The 22,693-nt window shown below is 41.7% G+C and overlaps 1 protein-coding gene across 2 annotated transcripts; it reads right to left on the minus strand.

The window, feature by feature from the left end:
• Positions 1-1,083: 1,083 nt before the first annotated feature.
• MTFR2 (mitochondrial fission regulator 2) lies at positions 1,084-21,586 on the minus strand. Of its 2 annotated transcripts, XM_027770242.1 has the most exons (8): positions 20,251-21,586; positions 19,585-19,698; positions 16,037-16,141; positions 15,449-15,561; positions 12,967-13,202; positions 11,264-11,621; positions 4,614-4,788; positions 1,084-1,391 (listed from the first exon to the last, which is right to left on the minus strand). In XM_027770242.1, exons 2-8 carry the CDS (start codon positions 19,645-19,647, stop codon positions 1,386-1,388), a joined length of 1,056 nt encoding a protein of 351 aa, XP_027626043.1. In that variant the 5' UTR covers positions 19,648-19,698; positions 20,251-21,586; the 3' UTR covers positions 1,084-1,385. The 2 variants fall into 2 exon arrangements, with proteins under 2 accessions (XP_027626043.1, XP_006144409.1); XM_006144347.3 differs by having other exon boundaries at positions 19,585-21,586.
• Positions 21,587-22,693: the final 1,107 nt, after the last annotated feature.

Consider the following 22,693-nt stretch of genomic DNA (forward strand, 5'->3'; position numbering starts at 1 on the left):
TCAGCGATGCTGGAGTTCACATTTCTGTGATTCAAAGCCTCTTCCTCATGGTCCTGAGATGACTAACGCACCATCACTAACTGGAAGGGGACAGGGAGTGAAGTTGGGATTGGTGGTGGGGTAAGGCAACCAACCCACTACCACAGTAACAAGAGAACTGTGGGCAACCCGTGCTTTCCTAAAAGTGGCGAAATGGGTGGGTACCAAGTGGATTCAAATAGTTATCTGCACGCTCTGGCTGGTGCACAGGCTGAAGTGCCTAGGGAGACATGTATTAATCAATCTCATTAGCACGTGGACAGAGAGAGAAAATGCACTTGCAAATTCATGTGTTACACACATACTCTACCTATAGAACACCCTCTCACAAAAGAAAGGCCAGACTTCATGAATTAGTGAGAAAACATGAATTTAAATTGCCACAAAACACAACCAAGTTAAAAAGACACATTTATTTTACACCCTATTTACAAAGGAACAGAGCATAAATGTAATAAGGAATAAAGAAAACAAAAACGACGGGCATACGTATGTACTGGAAAACTTGTCAGGAAGATTCTTCAAATACTTCTATACTTTCAGCATTTAACAGCCAAAATTTATTTTGAAGAATACCTTATCTATTGTACAACTTGGTGACCATAGTTAATGAGGATATATACTGTATTCTTAAAAAAGGTAGAGAGTAGATGTTAAGTGTTCTCGCCACAAAAATGGTAACTATGTGAGGTAATAAATTTGTTAAGAAGCTAATATAACCATTCCACAATGTACGTATGCTTCAAAACTGTGCCGTCACAATATGTAATCTGTTCATTTAAAAAATAATTTTAAAATGTTTAAAAGAATAATTTAACATCACAGGAAGAAGTTTTAGAATGCCCAACCTACGATCCAAACTATGTCTATCTTAATGAAAAAAGTATACTTTTATCCCCCTTGAAAATCTCCAAGTTGCTAGAGGCTGCATAAACCAGACTACTACCAACTTTTAAAAAATTCAAAGATTCTTAAATTAGGAAGTCATAATTGCTTAGAAAAATTATTCAATATATCCTATTTTTAATAATATGAACATACTTCTTAAAAATTCATATATAACTATCATCAGTAACCACTTAGTTACTGGATTTTCCAAAACCAGAGACAAGTATTCTTAAGAATTGAGATTCTTCAGATCTCGGCACTAATACATCCCATTATACAGAGCTGTTTAGCTTCATTTAACACAAGATCTTTCCTTTGAAATCTAGTGAAAGACAGGCTGGCAGATTTCTGTAATCCTTCTTTCTCGGACACGGCTTCTGTTCCTGAAGGGTTGGTCCAGGGCTTTAGTTTACAATCCTTCCTTCTGTTCACTGTCCTTCTGACTGTGAAATGTGATGTCAAAACTGAAATAAAGCAAATGTCCAACACGGAAATTATTTTAATGTACAAAAAGAGGGGGACCAGCAGTTAGCGTAAGGGCTATGTCACTGAACTCCCATGTAGCCAATCATGATTCGAGTCTCAGACCCAGTGGCTTAAACTCATGCCGGGCGCATGTGTGTGCGTGCCCAAGATCCCAAGAGGAGAATGGAGGAGAAGGGATTGCGGTGTGGCCATCCCCCCGGGGGGTGATTTCTCGCTTTCTGTCTCTCTGTCTCTCTCTGTCTCTCTGGCAAGTGCACACGCCCTATGGCAAAAATCTCTCTCTCAAAAAAAAAAAAAAACAACACAAGAATAGCAAGACAACTACCAGATGACCCTTTAGGTTTATCAAACAGGCAATGGTTATTTGAGGGGTGGTTGTGTGTCAGGCTCGGTGCTTAGAGCTGAGGGCAAGAAGTGAGCAGTGCGCACCCAGCCTCACAGACTGAGCTCCTAGTCGGTGACAATTTGAGTCTAACTGTGTCCAGCCTGAAACTAAGAGCTCTGAAATACATAAAAAGAGATGATTCTGAACCATCCAGTGGCATGGTGGTTAAGGAGACTGGATCCTACATGGCTGACAGAACAGCTCAAGTCCCAGATCTGGCATCTTGGAAAACATACCAGGCGTGTGTGCATGTATACCCAAAATCCTGAGGGGAGAATGAAAAATCACCCCTGGAGGGTGATTTTTTGCCCCTTTCCTTTATTTCTGGTGAGCACATATGACTTATAGCAAATTAAAAGAAAAAAAGAAAAGCACAAGAAAGATGACGTTTCACTAAAATGTACGTGGCTGGCTAGAAAGCGAGTACTAACAGACATTGAACAAACAGCAAATACTGCAGGGATCTTTAAAAAGATGGAAAATGTATATTATGGAAAAATATACATGGATTTCAAATATTTTTGCACTAAAAAAACCTCACGCTTTAATTCTAGTTTTTTTCCAAAAACTTTTGAAGTCTTCTGGTATATAAGAGCCCAGTAACACCTCACCTACCCACAATCACTTGGACCAAGTGTTCCATTTAAGCAAGTCTTTTAGATAACTGAGTTTTTCAAATACCCTAGAATTCTATTAAGCCAAGGTCTAGTCTGTTTTCTGCCTCTTAGATGTAGGATTATAGACACGTGGGACTCACTTCTGTTACATATAAAACAAATACAGGTTGAACATCCCCAATCCAAAAATCCCAAATGCAAAATGTCCCAAAATCCAAAACTTTGTAAATGTAGACATGATGCCACAAGTGAAAAATTCTGAACATGGCCTCTTGTCACAAACAAAACACTGCTATACTAAAACAGTGTATTAAGGAACCTGCAGGCTATGTGTACGAAGTGTTTATGAAACACAAATGAATTCTGTGTTTAGACATAGGTCTCATCCCTAGATTATTTGTATGCACAGCATAAAATCTGAAAAAACCTGGAATGCAAAACACTTCAGGTCCCAGTCACTTCAGAAAGGGGACGGATATTCACCATGTAATATTTATATATATATATGTGTGTGTATGTGTGTGTGTGTATTTATTTATACAATATATATTATTTATTTATATAATTATATATTTATTTATATTATATATATTACATATATAGGATATTGCTGTAAAATCAAGTGAAGAAAGTTATAAATTGTAAGTTATAAATGACTATACAAACGTTCAAATTAAACACTTATTTCAGATACTTTTGTATGTTTTATGATAATTATTCTAAATTACATACTTCTTTGCCTGCCTAAATATATATTTTTCTATGGAAAAATCATGACATATTTTTGTTTTTCTGTGCAAAAATGAGTCATACTTTTGCAATGCCCCAATGAAAGAGGTTTATTTTCTGAGTCAACGTCTAAATATCAGATCTAGGACACACACACACCAGCAACCTCAGAGAATTCACACGTGGGGATGTGAGTAGAATGACTGCTCCTCTGCCTGGCAAGCTCTTTGGGGGACCTTGTGTATTTTAGTTTCCAGTTTCTTCCCCTGCTGTCTGTCACTCCACAGTGCTTCTACCAGACTTCAGATACAGCCCCTCTTCCACACTCTTACTAAGGCGTATTATGATGAGATTCGAAAAGCATGCCTCAAACTAGAATTCTTTCTAAATTTAGGAAAAGAAACTTTGAGTAAGGGGCAATCTTAAGAATCAGTGCTTAAAATAGTGTGTGTCCTGGGCCAGCAGGTGGCATGAAGATTACAACACTAGATCCCACAGAGCCAGCTGAGTGGTTCAAGTTCCAGAACTGGCAGCTTGAAAATCACTAAGGGCACCCACGTGTAAGCATGTGCCCAAAATCCCAAGAGGAGACTGGAGGAGAATGAATTATGGCATAGCCATACCACCTGGGGGGTGATTTTTCACTTTCCTTCTCTTTACATCTCTTTGGCAAGCACATGTACCCTTCAGCAAAAACTTTAAAAAATAATAAAAATAGTGTATGTCCTTTTATCCTCCAGTAATTTTTGTCATTACAGAAAACTATAATCTCATTTGTTTTTGTTTTAAGAGATTTTTGCTGTAGGGCATGTGTGCTCACCAGAGAGACAGAAAGTGAGAAATCACCCCTCAAGGCAGGGGAGATGACCACACTGCAATCCCTTCTCCATTCTCTCGAGATTTTAAGCATGCATGCACACACACCTAGCATGAGTTTCAAGACTCTGGGTCTGGAGTTCAAACCACGATTGGCCACATGGGAGTCTAGCACTATAACCACTACATCACCTGCTGGCTCCTCATCTGGTTTTTTAAAAGCAGTTAACATTCTATTCAACTAAATAATCCAAAGTCTTTATATCTGACTGAGGAAAATACTGGAGTGATAGCATGCAGTCTGCTGTGGCTGAATACACTGCAACACTCTTCCCTGGTCCTCTTAACATTTCAGGCTCCAAATTCACCTGCAGATCCCAGCATCAAAGAAGCACCTGTCTGGGATGAACCATTAGAAACCTATGCATGAGTATTTTTCAAATCAACTACTTCATTTCAAAAGACCTCACTGTAGGCTAAGAATTAAAATGAGCATGTGTAATTAACAAAAATGACTGACACATTACAATATCGACAAAGAACAGTATAGCCCATTCTACAAAATTATTTCAAGACAACATGAATATAAAGCTATACTTGAATGGTACAATTCAGAAAAAATGAAAAACTACCTTTACATTATTATAGCTTACCTTTGAAGTTTCTGGACTAGAAAATGGAGAAGGCTCCCAAGACCTGTTCTCTTTCTCAAAGGAATCATCTTCTTGAAATGCAAACTTCTGTTTAAGTGCATGGGATATTAAAGACACTGGATCCCAATGTGAATTTTGTCTTTTTCTCTTGTGAATGGGTCTACCACCAGGTGACCTATTTTTTAAAAAACAAAAAATTAAATACATTAAAAATCTGATGTGATATGAGCTCCTTGTTGACAAACACGGCAGGAATACTAGCATAACACTATACAATCTAATTAGTCTTCAAGAGACTTTTGCCATGGAATAAGGAATCTGGAGGGCATGATGCACTGAGAATCAGAACACAGGGAAAGCAGGATGCAGGTTTGGGTTCTACCTTAATCTGGCCATGACCGGAGATGTCTCAAATATCACATGCAAAAGATGTTTATTTTTAATTTTCCAGTGGCTAGAAAAATTTGAAGAAATATTTAAGAACTTTTAGAAGGACTAGAGTTCATGAAAAGAAGACCATTAGGCTAACTGTTCATTCATTTGGTCTTCACTGAACGTCTATTATGCAGGCTCCACTTATGCTCTGGGGCATAGCAGTGCCCTCCACTCACTCTGGTGACAAAAGATCCCCAACACATAAGTAAGCAAGATTGTTGTGAATGGTGACCAAGTGCTATGCACAAAATATTAGGTTGTCGGAAAAGTCATGACTTTTTTTCTATGTTTTTCTATGCAAAAATGCATCATGACTTTTCCGACAAACTGATGAAATGGGGAAATGTGACAGTGGCTATGGATGGAAGTATTCCGGATGAGATAGGATTAGGCAAAGCCTCTTTGAGGAGGGGACACCCTCTTTAAGGAAGCGATGAGAGCTTTTAGTGTATGCATCAGGAAGGAGCTTGGCACATACGAGACAAAGAAAAGGAAAACCAAGCAGAGCTGGGATACAGTGAGTCCCAAGGGAAGTAGATGAGGCCAGAGGGAGAAGCAAGAGCTGAGTCCTGGGGGGACAGACAGGCACAGGAAGGATTCTGGATTTTATTCTAAGCAGGACAGAAAATCACGAATGTGTGTTTGTTTGGTTTTGTTTTTAATAATTTTATTTATTTATTTATTTAAATTTGACCAGAGAGGGACAGAGAGAGAGAAAGTGATAAAGACACCAGGTCTGGGACTTGAACTATGGTAGGCCACGTGGGAGTCCAGAGCCCTTAACTACCACACCACCTGCCAGCCCCAATCATAGACATTTTAAACAGGGAATGAGATGATCTGACTTCACTTTTTAAAGGGTCATGGTTGTCCCAATAGAGAATGAATAAAGAGGCAAGAATGAAAACAGAGAGATCAGTTAGGAAGCTACTGGAAAAGCCTACACTAGTTAAGATCGTAGCTTAGCCTAGGCAATGGCAGTGGAGACTGGAGCTATGTGTGCCCAGAGAGGATGTGGAACAGAAAGAAGCACAAACACAGATGATTCCGAGACATTTGGACTAAGCAGCCAGGTGACAGTGTTGCCATTTACTGAGATGCAAAAGACTAGGAAAAGCCCAGGTTGTTAAGGTGGAGGAGGGTAACAGGAAGGAAGGGAGAGTTGTTTTGGACACGTGAAACTTGAGACACCTGTGAGACAGGGAAATAAAGATGCCACGTAGGCATTTGGAGATACGCACTTCAGGCTCAGAGGCAAGGCCAGGGCAAAAAATAAATTAATTTAAAATATAAAAACAACCAAATGTCATAAGCATATAACTAGTAATTAAAGTCATGGGACTACATGAGCTCACCAAAGGAAACCATGTGGATGGAGAAGACACCAGGCTGAGGTCTGAGCCTGCATACAAGGCTCAGAGAAGCAACATTTAGAAGCCAGGCCCAGAAAGAGGCAGTAGCAAAGCAATCGGAGCCGAGGAAAAGGAAACTCAAGAGTATGCTTTCCCAGGGACCAGCAGTTAGCGTAATGGCTATGTCGCTGTACTCCCATGTAGTCAAACGCAGTTCGAGTCCCGGACCTGGTGGCTTAAACTCACACCGAGCACGTGTGCGTGCCTGCCCAAGACCCCGAGAGGAGAATGGAGAAGGGATTGCGGCGTGACCATCCCCCCTGGGGGGTGATTTCTTGCTTTCTGCCTCTCTGGAGAGCGCACGCACCCTATAGCAAAAACCTCTCCAAAAACAAAAAAAGAGTATGCTTTCCCAGAAACCAGTTGAAGAAAGTACTCAGAGGAAGGAACCAGGAACTTTATTAAACGCTGCCAAGAGACCAAGAAAGATGAGCAATGAAAATTTACCTTTGGAGACTGCCGCGTGTAGGCGCTGTCCTCAATAGAACGATGGAGACAGTGCATTATGGTGTATAGAAGTCAGTGACAAATGGAAACCAACTAGATGACTTCTAGAATTTATCTCAGAAAGGGCAGTAAACAGCACTAGTTGAGGATATACATGCTCTGAAGGTGGAAAATGCTCAGGGGTAAGAGGAATAAAAGAAGATTCAACGATGCAGACGATGTAAGAGATTACTTTAAGTGAATCCTTGAGAGAAGGGAAACCGTGACTAAGGGCAAGGCCTTTTGTGAGCATGAACACTTCCCGTTCATGCTCACAAGATGGAAGGTAGAGAACATGGGTGGTGTGAATTTGTAGGAGTAAAGACATGGGAGGTCTCATCTGATTTCTCAGTTACAAAAACAGGGTTAGTTGTAGAAGGAGCTACAGAAAGATTAGGGAGTTGGGAGGTAGAGTTGCTGGCCTTTTAGTTGTTTTCCAGTGATGGTAACATTCAGAGTCACCATTGGGCCCACACTTGGCCCCAGTGATACCAGTAGAGATGTAGTAAGAAGCAAACACACACCATGAGATTTTCCTCTGCGAGCTGTCTCACATAAAGATCAAGCTCACAGATGTGTTAATACCAAAGTGACTTACCAGTCTTAACAACTTCTATAGAAAATACATTTGTTTTCTCACCAAAAACCTCACTGAAGGATTTCCAATCAGATCTTTTGTAAAATCCTGCTAAAATAACATTTAAAAAAAGAACAGGACCAGAAGGTGGTGTGATGGTTAAGGCGCTGGATCCCACACTGGCTGGCTCAGTAGTTTAAGTCCTGGACCCAGCAGCTTGAAAATCATACCGCATGTGTGACCAAAATCCCAAGAAGACTGGAAGAGAAGGTAATATGGCATGGCCATTCCCCCTGGGGCTGATTTCTCATGTTCCCTCTTGTCTTTCTCTGGTGAGCGCACACACACTATAACAAAAACTAAAGAGGAAAAAAAAGAAAGAGGAAGGGCTAATCCCACAGTGCAGTGGATAAGGACTATGCATAGAAAAGCTGGATCCTGGGGCTGGCAAGTGGGATGGTGGTTAAGAGCGCTGGACTCCCACATGGCCAATCATGGTTCAAGTCCTGGACCTGGCGGCTTGCTTTGTCACTTTCCCTCTCTCTCTCCCACTCTTCTTCCCTTTCTGGCCAAATTTAAATAAATAAATAAAGTTAAATAAAATAATTCTTTAAAAAAAATGAGAAGAAGAGAAAAGCTGGATCCCACATGGTTCTTAAGCCTCAGCAGCTTGAGAAATGCTGAGTTCACATGTGTGCTACCTCCAATCCTCACAGATCAGAGAAATGAGGTAAAGGGATTGTGCCCCATTGGGGGGAGCTTTCTCTTTGTCTCTCAGGCAAGTGTGCAAGTATTGTGTGGCCTCTGGCAATTTAAAAAGAATAGCTATCTTCCTCCCTCTCTCTCTCTCTCAACAGAAAAGAAAAAAAAAGAAAGAAAAGACATATATCCACAAGGACAGAGATAAGAAAAAGAGCCAGTAGATAAGAACTACAGCCAAATGACAGAAGCTGGAAAGCAGATGAAAGTGGAGAGGGGTTTGAGAGGCAGGGTTTGCTGCCTTTCTAAAAATAGAGATGTAAACTTCCGAACTATCTGGCTTGCACACTGTGTAATTTCCATTCTTCCTAACCAAGAAGGAGCTTAAAGAACTTTCTAGAAAAATTATCTAATCCCTAAAGAAAAGACATATGGAGTCTGGCCTACAGAATGGTCACATCCTCTGCCTAATCACTGAATTATGAAGCCTACTAGTTGACAAGCCTTCTCACAGAAAGAACGTGCAATCAGTTTGTCCTTGCCTCACTTTTAAATATGAATGTGTAGCCAAGAATCACCAGGGAGGGCTGGCCATGTGGCCTTGTGGTTAGGGGAGCCGAATCCTACATGACCAACAGCAGTTCGAATCCCAGCCCCAGTGGTATAGAAAACACACCAGGTACATACGCGTGTCTGCCCTAAATCCCTGCAGGATGAAGAAATGGAGAAGAAATTACAGCATGACCATGCTCCATGGTGGTGGGGACGGTTCTTCCTCTTCCTCTTATCTTTCTCTCTCTCTCTCTGGCAAGTGCATGTACCCTCTGGCCATCAAAAAAAAAAAAAAATGTGGTACGTGTATACAGTGAAATATTATTTACCTTTACAAAAAGAACAGAATTTTCTTATGTAACAACAGGAATGAACATTGAGGACATCAGCTACATTAAATACACCCATCACAAAATGACAAGTACGGCACAGTTCCACTTACATGAGGTTCTACAGTAATCAAACTCAGAAGTCGAAAGAACAGCGGCTGCTAGGGCCGGGGCAAAGAAGGAAGTGGGAGTTACTATTCAATGAGAATAATGTTTCAGTCACGCAAGATGGAAAAATTCTAGAGATCTGCTGTACAGCATCGGGCTTGCAATTAATAATATTATACTGTGCACTTAAAATTCTGTGAAGAAAAGATCTCACTCTTTTATAACCACCAAAAAGAAAAAAAAAAGTGAAACTAAGAGAGGCAATAATTAACTCTGATTAAAAAAGGATTATTGAACAATCAAAATGTAATTGAGGTATGTGAAAATGCTTATCTGTGAAGGTTCACTGCTGTAGTAAGGATGGGAATTCTGAAAACTGAACGAACCAAAGATTATAATTTAATTAGATAAGGAAGATGATGTATGTATTGGGTAAAATATGTAAGAGAATATTTTCTCCATCTTCTGCAATAGCAAGTCCATATAAATTTTTTTTCTTTTTTTTTTTGAGAGGTTTTTGCTATAGGGCACGTGCGCTCGCCAGACAGACAGAGAGAGACAGAGAGATAGAAAGCAAGAAATCACTCCCCAGGGGGGATGGCCACGCCACAATCCCTTCTCCTCCATTCTCCTCTCAGGATCTTGGGCACGCACGCACACGCGTCCGGCATGAGTTTAAGCCACCGGGTCCGGGACACGAACCGCAATCGACTACATGGGAGTCCAGCAACATAGCCGTTACGCTAACTGCTGGTCCCAAGTCCATATAATTTCAATATCAAGAAATAATGGGCACAGGGAACCAGCAGTTAGCGTAATGGCTATGTCGCTGGACTCCCACGTAGTCGACCGCGGTTCGTGTCCCGGACCCGGTGGCTTAAACTCATGCCGGACGCGTGTGCGTGCGTGCCCAAGATCCCGAGAGGAGAATGGAGGAGAAGGGATTGCGGCGTGACCATCCCCCCTGGGGGGTGATTTCTCGCTTTCTGTCTCTATGTCTCTCTCTGTCTGTCTGGCGAGCGCACGCGCCCTACAGTGAAAATCTCTCAAAAAAAAAAAAAAAAAAAAAGGAATAATGGGCACAGCAGTAACACAGCGCAATGCCCGCTATGCTGAGGCCATGTGGCCAAGTCCCAGATTCACCTCCTGGGGTCTCCCTGTACTTGTGGGGTACACCCCGTGCCTGTGATTCTGGCCAGTGGGGCTGGGAATGGATCACAGCGTGAAGACCTGTCAAGGGTACCTTACTCTGATTCTTGCTGTTTGGTTAGAAATGAACTTAAAAAAAAAAAAAAAAAAGAAGTATGTGTCAGAAACATATGGAGATAAGAAACTAGAAGACACAGTCAAAAAGAACTGATAGTGATTATCTCTGGGAGGAGTAAAGATGAGTAAGAGAGGGACCAGCAGTTAGCATAATGGCTACGTCACTGGACTCCCATGTAGTCGCCCACAGTTCGAGTCCCGGACCCAGTGGCTTAAACTCACACCTGGCGCGTGTGCATGCGTACCCAAGATCCCGAGAGGAGAATGGAAGAGAAGGGATTGCAGTGTGGTCATCCCCCCGGGGGGGTGATTTCTCACTTTCTGTCTCTCTGTCTCTCTCTGTCTTTCTGGCAAGTGCATGCCCCCTATAGCAAAAAAAAAAAAAAACCTCTCCAAAAAAAGAAAGGGGAAGAAAAAGACGAGTAAGAGAGTAGACTTACATATGTTAACTTTCATAAATATGGTCATTTTTAAGAGTTTTTTTGTTTTTGCTATAGGGCACATGCTCTTGTGAGAGAGACAAAGAGACAGAAAGCAAGAAATCACCCCAGAGAGGATGGCCACACCACAATCCCTTCTCCTCCATGTTCCTCTCATGATTTTAGGCATACACACACATGCCCCTGGCTTGAGTTTCAAACCACTGGGTCTGGGACTGGAATTATAGTCGGCCACATGGGAGTCCAGTGCCTTAACCACTATGGCACCCACTGACCCCAATATTGTAATTAAAAAAAAAAAAGTCTGCTAAAAGTTCTGTTCATTTCTTGAGTTACAACAGCATACCTTTCAACAGCACGAAGCTTGACATTGTTCATATCCTTCAGAACATCCAACATGTTTGGAAGACCTTTACTTCTCTGGCTTTTTGGGTGACGCCTATACATAGTCTTGCTAGCACCTGGGTGCTGTTTCTCTATTTCAATTGCTGGATTATCTGAGTCACAAATATTATTTGATCCCTCTTGTGTGGCTAGAAAATGTGGAGACTGGAGAGAAGAAAACTGAGAAGGAAGCGGTGGTGGTGGAGGAGGTGAAGAAATCACTGGACCCGGAAACTGGTCTGGCTCCACTCCTCGCTGAGCAGCCTCTGATGAAGGCTTTTGTCCAGAAACACGGGGCCCATCATTCAAATCGAAAGAGCCTAAAAGCAAAGTAGTTTGTTGACAAAACATGCAAAATCTTCTCTAACATAATATATAGAATTATAGAAACAAAACAGGAACAATACCTATAATGCTACTAAAAAGTGATATGGTAGCAAAAAAGGTGAATCAACTTTACTACAATTACTATCTACTTAGTCGTTTCTGTAATAATCAAGTCAAATTATAAATTCGTTTTTAATCCAATGAGAAATTCCTAGTGCAAGTCTTAAAGGGGAAGATAGGAGCATAATTTTTCTTTTTTTTAGGTTTTTGCTCTAGGGCATATACACTCACTCACCAGAGAAAGACAGAGAGGGAAAGTGAGAAATCATCTCCCCAGGAGAGAGAGCAATGCTGCAATCCTTTCTACATTCTTCTCTTGGGATTTTGGACACGTATGCACATGCACCCAGTATGATTTTCAAGCTACTGGGTCCAGGATTCGAATCGTTGTTGGATGTGTAGGAGTCCAGGCACCTTAGCCACGATGCCACCTGCTGGCCCCCTTAATATATTTTAACAAGAAAATAAAAAATATTTTTTCAGTATCCACATACAATCTGAACTTCACTTATTCTACTTTTAAAAAGCCAAAACATGGCCCATCCATGGTTGTCAAAGCAAAAGAACACCACTGTGTTTTGGCTGCGGCCATATGAGAGTCCCAGGTTCAATTCCCAGCACAACCAGTGCTGACAGGGCACTGTGGTGTCTCCCGTGGTCCTAGTTAGTTGGGAATCTAAGGCAGAAAGGATTATGATGTACCAAGATCCTATAAAAATGCCTGGCTCTGCCACCACATTAAAATAAAAAGCAGAGCCCACATAGGAAAATTCCCAGTTCACGTCCTAGGCCTTTGGTTTACTTCATGTGTGTATACACATGCCTGCAATACAGGCCAGCTCAGGTAGGTTGTGGCATGAAGACCCTGTTGGGGGTGGCTTGAAAATATGCCAGACACACGTGTGCATGCCCAAGATTCTGATGTGATGGAGAACTAGAGGGAAAAGGATTGCAGCATGACTAGGCCCCACTGGGGTGAGGGTGTTTCCTCTCTCATGCATGCACATGTGCACTCTAACATTCGGGAAGTGGGGAGGGGAAGGAAGAGATTTTACTACAAAAATATAATCTTCAAAAGTTTAGCAAACTTTTCTTTAAACCCAAACCATCTCCCTCACTACAAATGTGCCCTGATTTATTCTGAATAAAATATTTTATATACCCAACATCTTTTTAATGATGTGTTACTATTGTTCACAGTTCTTATTCAGAATTGCACTGACATAAATATTAGATAAGTATCATTTAACTGAAAGGAAAATTCAGTATGTTACTCACCAGAATTTGCACCATTTTTCCGTTCTTGCATTTCCACAATTGCAGCAATCTGTGAGCGAAGAAAAGCTAGCTCATCTTCAAGGGCAGCTATTTTTTTAACGGCTGCTTCAGTCACAGGCAGCTCAGTTTTCATTGGCTTGTTTCGCCCTACAGCAGGTGACAGTGGATTCCGAACTAGTTGCAAAGGATGGAAAAATTCCATTTTCTCCTCTTTTTCATTTTGCTTTATGCTATTTCTGTGTATGGAAGGAGGACAGAGAGAGAAGAAGGGAAAGAAATTTTCAATCAAAAAAAGAAATAAACTCTTTCATGGATGGGGAAAGACAACAAAATAAAATCAGAGCAACTCTCTTTTCTCTGTGATTGTCTCCAGACTTATTGAGGACAAGCACGACATCTTGTTCAGCTTTCTCTTTCCCATATTCAAAACAGAATGTAGACCCTAGCAGCCCCTAAACTGCTGGCCCATAACTAACCAATGAACAAAAGGAACAAACCTTGCTATTAGATTGTAAGAAAGGGGACAGCAGGTGACATAGTGGTTATGTCGCTAGACTGCAGTTCAGGTCCCAGACCAGGTGGCTTAAAACTCATGCTGGGGTGGGACCAGCAGTTAGCGTAATGGCTATGTCACTGGACCCCCAAGTAGTCAACCACGGTTCGAGTCTGGACCCAGTGGCTTAAACTCACGCTAGTGTGCGTGTGTGCCCAAGATCCTGAGAAGAGAATGGAGGAGAAGGGATTGCAGTGTGGCCATACCCCCTGGGGTGTGATTTCTTGCTTTCTGTCTCTCTGTCTCTGTCTTTCTTTCTGGAGAGCACACATGCCCTATAGCAAAAACGTCTCTGAAAATAAATAAATAAATAAATAAACTCATGCTGGGCGTGTGCATATGTGTCCAAGATCCCAGGAGGAGGATGGAGGAGGAGGGCTTGTGGCATGGCCATTCCCCCCAGATGGGTGACTTCTCAGTTTCCCTCTCATTGTCACTGTCTCTGTCTCCCTCTCTTTCTGGTGAACATACGCAATCTATGGCCAAAACTTCTTAAAAAAAAATTATGAACAAACAAAAAAATTACCCTGTTCACTTCAAACACAGTATACATTTATTTATTTAGAAAGTCAGCATAAGATAGTAAAAGGCTTTCTATTCAAAATTATGTTAGGGGAGAACCAGCAGTTAGCGTAATGGCTATGTCGCTGGACTCTCACGTGGTCGACCGCGGTTGGCGTCCCGGACCCGGTGGCTTAGAACTCACACTGGGCGCATGTGCGTGCGTGCCCAAGATCCTGAGAGGAGAATGGAGGAGAAGGGATTGCGGCATGGTCATCCCCCCTGGGGGGTGATTTCTCGCTTTCTGTCTCTATGTCTCTCTCTGTCTGTCTGGCGAGCGCACGCGCCCTATAGCAAAAAAACCTCTCCAAAAAAAAAAAAAATTATGTTAGGAGTAAGTTTATAGTCTTCACACTTTTTAAAAATTAATACTGGTTTGATACATAATAAATTTAACCAGAATACTTGAATGACTGACATTTACTTATTGTGCTTCTAGTCTGTACCTAAAAATACTAATAATACATAAGTTAGAACTCCCTAGGAGTAATTTTTGCATCCAAATTTTGAAATACATTTAACATCGTTCCCTGGTACACAGTAAGCACTATGTAAGTTTGGCTAAATATATAAAATAATATACATCTAGTATCTAGTATATAAAACAGAAAGAATATAACAATTCTGACATCCTTTTAGTGATCATTCCCTCCAAGCCCTAGTGTTAGGTTTAAATGTGCATTAAGAAAAACTGGTGGCCCAGCCATGACGGCACAGGTGGTAGGACACCACTGCGCAATACTGGAGCCCTATGGGAAGGCCCTGGGTTTGTTTCCTGGGACAACCATGCCAGATGCATCTTGGATCTTGGCTGGTGAGAAGGGTGTTAGAGAGACTGTGGCATGGCAAGACTCTGTCAAAGGTCCCTGTCTCTCTCTAAATAAATAAACAACTAAACAAACAAACTAGGGGGAAAAAAGACAAATCCAAATAAACAAACAAACAAATAAACAAATAAACAAATCTAGGGCAGCCATTGGTGTGGTGATTAAGAAGGCTGGATCCCACAGAGCTGACTGAATGAATGGTTCAAGTCCTCAGCCAGTAGCTGGAAAAACACAGTGTGTCCAAAATCCCAAAGGGAAAAATGGAGGAGAAAATATCTCAGCATGACCATCCTCCTTGGGGAGTGCTTTCTCACTCCCCTCCTCCTTGTTGGAGAGAGACAGAGAAAGAAAAGAAAAAGAAACCCAACTGAAAACAAGAGAAACAGCTAGTCACCCTTGAAAGGAAGACGTTAGTAGGACACAGCACACCAAAGAAATAGACAAAACAAAAAAGTTCAATCAATATGAAAAATCTTCAGTGCATGCAAGAATTCAAGTTATAGCTTATATCCCACTTCCCAAGATAAGCATACAAAATTACCGAAATCTGAGACAACTTGCTTCTTCATCGTTCACTACACACAAAATATCCGCAAAAGATGGAACCATAGATCCATGGTTATCAGAGTCTACAGAGTTCAAGAGCGGGATCAACTAAAACAAAACAAAACAAAGCAAAACAAAGTGAGATTGTTTGAGAATAAAAAGCAGGTGGTTGGGAAAAGACACATAACCCATGGCATTAGGTAAGTTAAATCCAAAAGCAAAAAAAGGAAAAAGGACAGTCAAGAAAAAACCATGCACCTGTCTGCAAGACAAACTACTGGAGAAAATGTTATTCTATAGCCCAAGCACATAGCAGAATATTTGATCCCCTGTTTAATCTTATCCTTCATAAAATATAAAGTTAATAAACTCCCCAGGTATTGCTCATTCCTGTCCATCTTTGAATGTCATTACTTAAAGACACAAAAACCATAAAAATAGATGAAATGACTTGTTTCCAGGGATAAACGGATGCTCTGGCTTGCACAAAGCATTTCTTCCTTTGTTGTTCTACCCAAAGCCCTAGCAGTACCTAGGATTATTTCACACACGGCACTTAATCCATGCCTGTTGACTGACTTACCTCAAAATTAGGTCTTTGACAAGGTTTTAAAGGAAGCATTTTTCCAATAACACGAACAAGACTCCGAGCTGATCCATAGTATTTGTTTTCCCAAATCAGCAAAACCTATTTAAACATAAAGCATTATTTAAATGTACTAACATGTTAGATATATATGAAAAAAAGAAGATGTAACAGACAAAATAACATTTATTTCTAAAGAAAAAGCTTAGAATAGCATGTTGGTTTGTTTTGTTTTGTTTTGTTTTTCTGAGAAGTTTTTGCCATAGGGCACGTGCACTCGCCAGAAAGACAGAGAGAGACAGAGAGACAGAAAGCAAGAAGTCACCCTCCCAGGGGGTTGGCTACGCTGCAATCCCTTCTCCTCCATTCTTCTCTCGGGATCTTGGGCATACACGCACACACGCCCAGCGTGAGTTTTAAGTCACCAGGTCTGGGACTCAAACAGCAGTCGACTACATGGGAGTCCAGCGACATAGCCATTACGCTAAGGGCTGGTCCCAGAATAGCATACTCTTAAAGTATCTTCTTCAAAGAATTAACCTATATTAACATTTGTCTCCAAAAAATAAAATAAATAAATAAATAAATAAGGATGGAGCCAGATAATGGCACAATGGTAATGCAACTGGACACACACAGACTGGTCCTAGGTTCATGTCCTGGGTCCTCCAGACATGCATATGCATGCCCATTCTTCAGGCTAGCTGGGGGTAGATTGCATAATGAAAATCCTGTTGGGGCGCCTGTCTTCTCCCCACATCTCCACCCCACAATGGAAAAAAATAAACAAACTTTAAAAATAAAAAAAGAAGATTGAGAGAAAAAAAATATAGATACTTTCAGGAAGACTTTTTTTTTTAAGCTAGGGTATCCCCGAGTCAGAACACCCCTGCTTCAGCCTCCATGATGGGACTGCAGGCTATACCACTATATCTAGTTCTTTTTAGACGCGGTTTTTCTATGTTGCTCAGGCCCACCTTGAGCTCATGACCCTCCTGTTTCAGCCTCCTGGGTCGCTGGGATTACAGGTACATACTACTCTGCTTGCCTTCAGGTTGGACCAACATGAACCCTAGCCTCCAATGTGCTCCTGCAGAACACATTTTAGGAGCACATGCCACTGCAGCTGGGCCTTGTTCTTTTTTTGGTAATGTCCACATACTTTATAGAACTCTGTTCAGAAAAGTTTCTTTTCCTCTCTACCAGCTGAAAATCCCATATTTTGCCAGGCATGGTAGTGCTTGCTGTAATCCCAGGAGGATAGAGATTTCAAGGCCTGTAAAACTGTCTCTAGTCAGTAAGACCAAAAGAAAGAAACTCCATGTTTTGGCCCAATCAAAAACTGATAGTTGCAATTTCTGTAGCAGTGTAAGTAATACAGGCTATACTTCAATGTAATTTCCGCTAAAGGACAAATGAAAAGGGTCCCAGACAATTGAAAGATCTACCTACATACAGTGGAATATATCTGTTGAAAGTCAGTCTTTGAAAAGGTATTAGAAGTGGGGCCAGCAGGTGGCATGGTGGTTGGGGGCGCTGGACTCCCACATGGCTGACCATGGTTTCAAGTCCCAGACCTGGCAGTTTGCTTTCTCATTTAACCCCACCTCCAACAAATAAAAATAAAATAAATCAATAATAAAGTTAAATAAAATAATTCTAAAAAAAAAAAGGTATTAGAAGTGAAATATGCCACGATAAAGTCAATATTTTGTCTTTTGACTCTGGCTTCTCATACTGGTGTAAACTATGGCCACAGGAACCTCCCCAAAATATGGCAAAATATTTATTCTTTTAGAAGAGATTTTATCATACACAAAAAAGTGTTTCCTCACTTTTAAAAAACAATACAAATTGGACTTTTCCCTTTTCATAAGATCCTATAACAGAGACCAGCAGATGGCCTAATGGTTATGTTGCTGAACTCCTACATAGTCAACCATGGTTCGAGTACCAGCCTCAGTGGCTTAAAACTTGCACAGGACACGTGTGTGTGTGTGCATGCCCAGGACCCCAGGAGGAGAATGGAGGAAAAGGGATAGCAGCATGGCCATCCCACCTAGGGGGGTGATTTCTCACTGTCTCTCTGGCAAGCACATGTGGCCTATAGCAAAAATCTCTCTCTTAAAAAAAAAAGGTCCTATAACAATACATAGTTTACTATGAACAATATATATAGTATCTTAGCATCCTCACAAAGATATCTAATAAGCAGATTAATTCACTAAGCAAATGAATACAAAGCTCTGAAACTCAGAGGAAAAACTAGGGTTAGAAAAATGGATCTGAGGGGCTGGCAAGTGGCATGGTGGTTAAAGGCACTGGACTCCCACATGGCTGATCATGGTTCAAGTCCAGGACCTGATGGCTTGCTTTCTCACTTTCCCTCTCTTTTTCTCTCTCTCACTCTGTCTCTCTGGACAAATTAAAATAAGTAAATAAATCAAGTTAAAGAAAAAATAGTAATTGCTTAAAAAAAAAAAGTGCTGGTGCAAAATGCTGGGGTACATTTGTGCTGGGGTTCAAATCCTGGACCCGTGTGAATAGGCCAAGTGTGGTGGTGTACACCTGTACCTCTAGCTTCCTAGAGGCTAAGGCAGAGGACTCTAATAGGGAGACACTTTCAGAAATACTTCTCACCCTCTACTCCTATTTCACCTCCTTGCCTCTTTCTTTAAAAAAAAAAAAAATGACATGAGGCTGAGGCCAGTAGATTCCATGCTAGATAGCACAGTCTGGAGGATATAAGTCTCAGATCTATTAACACTAGAAATTTAGATGGGGGCCAGCAAATGGCATGGTGGTTAAGGCACTGGACTCCCACATGGCCAAATGTAGTTCAAGTCCTGGACCCAAAAGCTTGAAAATCATGCTGGGCATGAGTGTTCGTGCCCAAAATCCCAACAAAGTAGAAGGGATTGTGGCATCCTCCTCCAGAAGGTGATTTCTCACTTTTTCTCTTACTGTCTCTCCAGAAAGTACACATACCCTATAGCAAAAACTGGGGGGTGGGGGGGAATGAATTACCATGACTACTTACTCTCTTCTAATGCACCCCACCACATACAAAGGATTTATCCATTTTTACAAACTCCCATTCTATTGTCTTTTTCATGGTCAATCTTGTTTTATAGTTACCTTTATGTCTTATTCCTTTTGTTTTATTTTAAGTATCAAAAACACAAGAACTGGGGCTGGCAGGTGGCAAAGTGGTTAAAGATACTGGACTCCCACATGACTGACCATGGTTCAAGTCCCAGATCTATTGGCTTGCTTTCTCACTTTCTCTCTCTCTCTCTCTCTCTCTCTCTCTCTCTCTCTCTCTTTCTCTCTCTGATCAAAGTTAAATAAAATAGTTCTTTTTTAAAAAAAGAAAGAAAGAAAACATAAGAACTACATATTGCTCCTCTGCATCACCAGCAGAACCAAGGCTATTGTCTTAAATGTAGTATGTATTCAACAAGTAGATAAAATTGAATATGCTTAATATTTTCAGGCTTAAACCAAATGCAACAAGTCATTCAAATCCATTAGAAGACATTTACCTGGTCTATGGGAACACCAAAATATTCCAGAATCTCTCTTAAGATAGTCAACATGAAAGACATTGATGAAGCAAATACAGAAGCAAATTCAAGGAAACATCAGTTTCTTGGTACCTGCAGAAAACATTTTAAAATATATTATTCTTGGAAATCCTTGCCACATAGATTGAACTAAATACTTGGAGGAGTTCTTTCATTACACATTACACCATAGCTAATTTCTCCTAGCTAGCCTTATTTTGTAAAAAGTAACATAGAAAAAAGGGAGTTAAAGAAATTTCAATTTTTCAGTTAAATTACATTAAAACATCTCACTAGATGTTTGAGCCTATGAAGGTGTCTAGTCAATAGATGTCAATCTCACGTTAGCTCCAACAGCGAAGCTCCCTCTTTCCTGAAAGAGTTGTGCTGAGACGCAGGTGAGCTCAGTCGACCCTTTAAATCAGCCAGGAGCCCTTACAGCTCTAACAAAATGAACAGCAGCTCTTCTCACAAGCGGATCAGAGTACCACCCATTCCTCCTCACTCACTCTAAAGATAGGAGCAGGAACCCAGATAGGCAAGGCGACTTACTGACCCAACTAAGACCAAAGGCCCCTTGAGTCCATGGGTTTGGCTACAGCCCTCCTCCAGGACGGCTCGAACCCTGCAGGTAGCCTTGCTCACCTTCCTCCGAAGCCGAGCTTCCAGACAACCACCACGATGTCTAGAGGAGAACGCTACGGAGGCGAGTCTCGATGCTCAGTCGGAGAATTCCGCGGTGCACTGCTCCTAGCAGCTCACACTTCAACCGGCGTCTGCCCGCGCACCTCGGTTTACAGGCCGCGAGCGGTAACCATGACCCCACCGGGGTTGTGAGGCCGACCTGGGCTCGGCCCTGCAGTCCTCCGCTCAGCCAGGATAACTCTGCGGGAGACCAAGTCGCCTCCCCCCGGCCCAGGTAACCTGTCCCTAGACCCTAGGACAGGACCGCTACTTCCGCGACCCAGGTCGAAAATTAAACTCCGCGGGCCGTGCCCCATGCCCAATCTCATTGGACAAGCCTGCAGGTTCCTGCTTCTGATTGGCAGCTTAATGACGTAAGCTTTCAAGGCTTTCGAGTTTCTCTTCGTCAAGGGGGAGGGTCTCCAATGGGGCAGCCAATAGGCAGCCGGTGGGCGAGGCAGACAGCGCAGGCACCGGGACGGTTGCGCAGGACAGCCTTACGTTTCCTGGGTTCCCGCAAATGCGGGTGGTGTCACCACTGGGCATCCCAAGCCATGATAGGCTTTGAGCTGGGGCCACGATCCTGAGTTCCCCGGGCCTCACAAAACTTCTTAGGGAGTGTGTCACTCCCTTCACCAGGACCTGAAGCAGACCCACTGTCCCAGATCTGCCAGAGGCAGAGTCGCAATGTGCTTTTCGGTTATTTCATTCATTCCTTCAGCGAGCATTAAAATGTCTGAGGGACAAATGAAAGCGAAGCGTTTCTTTCTGGAATTTTATAGTAATCAGAACCCACTGTTGGTTCAGATGCTCTTTATTATATAAGCTATGTATGGGGTCGGGAAACCCAGTTGGCAGAGAGGATGATAGTCAGTCGTGTCAGGTGCCCGGAGTAACATGACCATTTGAGATGATTACTGTTTGCTGCCGACCTACATAATAAAAATGGGAGGTTTCAAATTTCTCCATGCTCAACATCATTCGATGTCTGCCAGTGTAGTAAGGCACAAGGGCCGTTTCTTACCCTCCTGGAGTTTACTACCTACCATTGGGACCTCAGACTTTCCCAGGCACCAATCTCTCACAACTCAACCTATTTTTTAACAGCACTTTGTAAGACCACCACCCCCACCACCAAACGAAACTGTGAATGCCATGGAAACAGAAACTTGAGTTTTGATCATTATTGTCTCTCATGTTTTAGAAGAGTGCCTGGCATATGTTTGTGGAATATGACAAAAAAACAAATGATCAAGAAAAACCTGGGGCACTGCAGGTGGTGTGATTAAAGCCCTGAACTCTCACATGGCTGAAGTCCTGAATCTGGTGGCTTTTTTGCTTTACTTTCTCTTTCTATGGTCAAATTAGCAACAAGGATAAAAATTAAACTTAAAAAATTTTTGCAACTGGCAAAACTAGTGATTACAGTTATACACCCAGTAGTCTTGAGCTAAAAATGAAAAGAGGCACAAGGGTAATGGACAACATAAAAAAGGTGAAAAGATGAAAAATCCTACAAGGAATGAATAAATTACAGATTTTGTCACGTTCCTTCCCTTCTGCCCTTATAAATGAATAAATCATGACTTTATAACGTTTTCCGTGTCTTACCAAACTCAACACATAATAGGGCCAGAATGCAAATATACTTCAGTAACATGAGAATAGGACTACTTTGGAGGTTATTAGGTCAACATTATGATTTGGGTAAGTGCTATGATTTGGATGTATCCCCAAAAGAGCATGTGTTGGAATTAGGTTGTATTATGAAGATTTAGAGCAAAGTTGGGGCTGGGAGGTGACATGGAGGATAAAGGCACTGGATTCCCACATGGCCAACAGCAGTTCCAGTCTTGAATCTGGTGGCTTGCTTTCTCACTTTCCCGTTCTGTCTCCGGCTGGTCAAATTTAAAAAATTACAACAAATGGAATTATATTAAATAATTCTTAAAAAAAAAAAAAAAGTTAATCAATCTGTAGGATTAAGTATAGCCAGGCCTGCCCTTGATGTGGTGGTAAAGGTGGCAGGTTCCCAAGTGGCTGGTGGCATGAGTCCTGGCCCTAGTGGCTTTGAGATGCACAGCAGGCTTGTGTGCTTGTGAGCACCAAATCCCAAAATGAAGAAATGAAGGGGATTGTGGTGAGACTATTCTTCTCTAGGTATGTGTGTAGGGGGGAGGGAAGAATTGGTTGCTTTCTCACTTTCCATTGTTTCTCTCAGGCAAGCACACCCTTTAGTAAAATTTAAGGGCTGGAGCCTTTGGAAGATAATTAGGATTAAGTCCCCACATAAATACAGGAAACTGAGATCAACACAGAAATATATCCCGCCCTTGGTCTAGCCATGTGATACTTCCTGTTGTCTACCATCAAAAACCCTCAGCAGATGCACCTCTTTTGACTG

The sequence above is a fragment of the Tupaia chinensis genome, unplaced genomic scaffold (assembly GCF_000334495.1).
Source record: "Tupaia chinensis unplaced genomic scaffold, TupChi_1.0 Scaffold000117_2, whole genome shotgun sequence".
Taxonomy (NCBI): domain Eukaryota; kingdom Metazoa; phylum Chordata; class Mammalia; order Scandentia; family Tupaiidae; genus Tupaia; species Tupaia belangeri.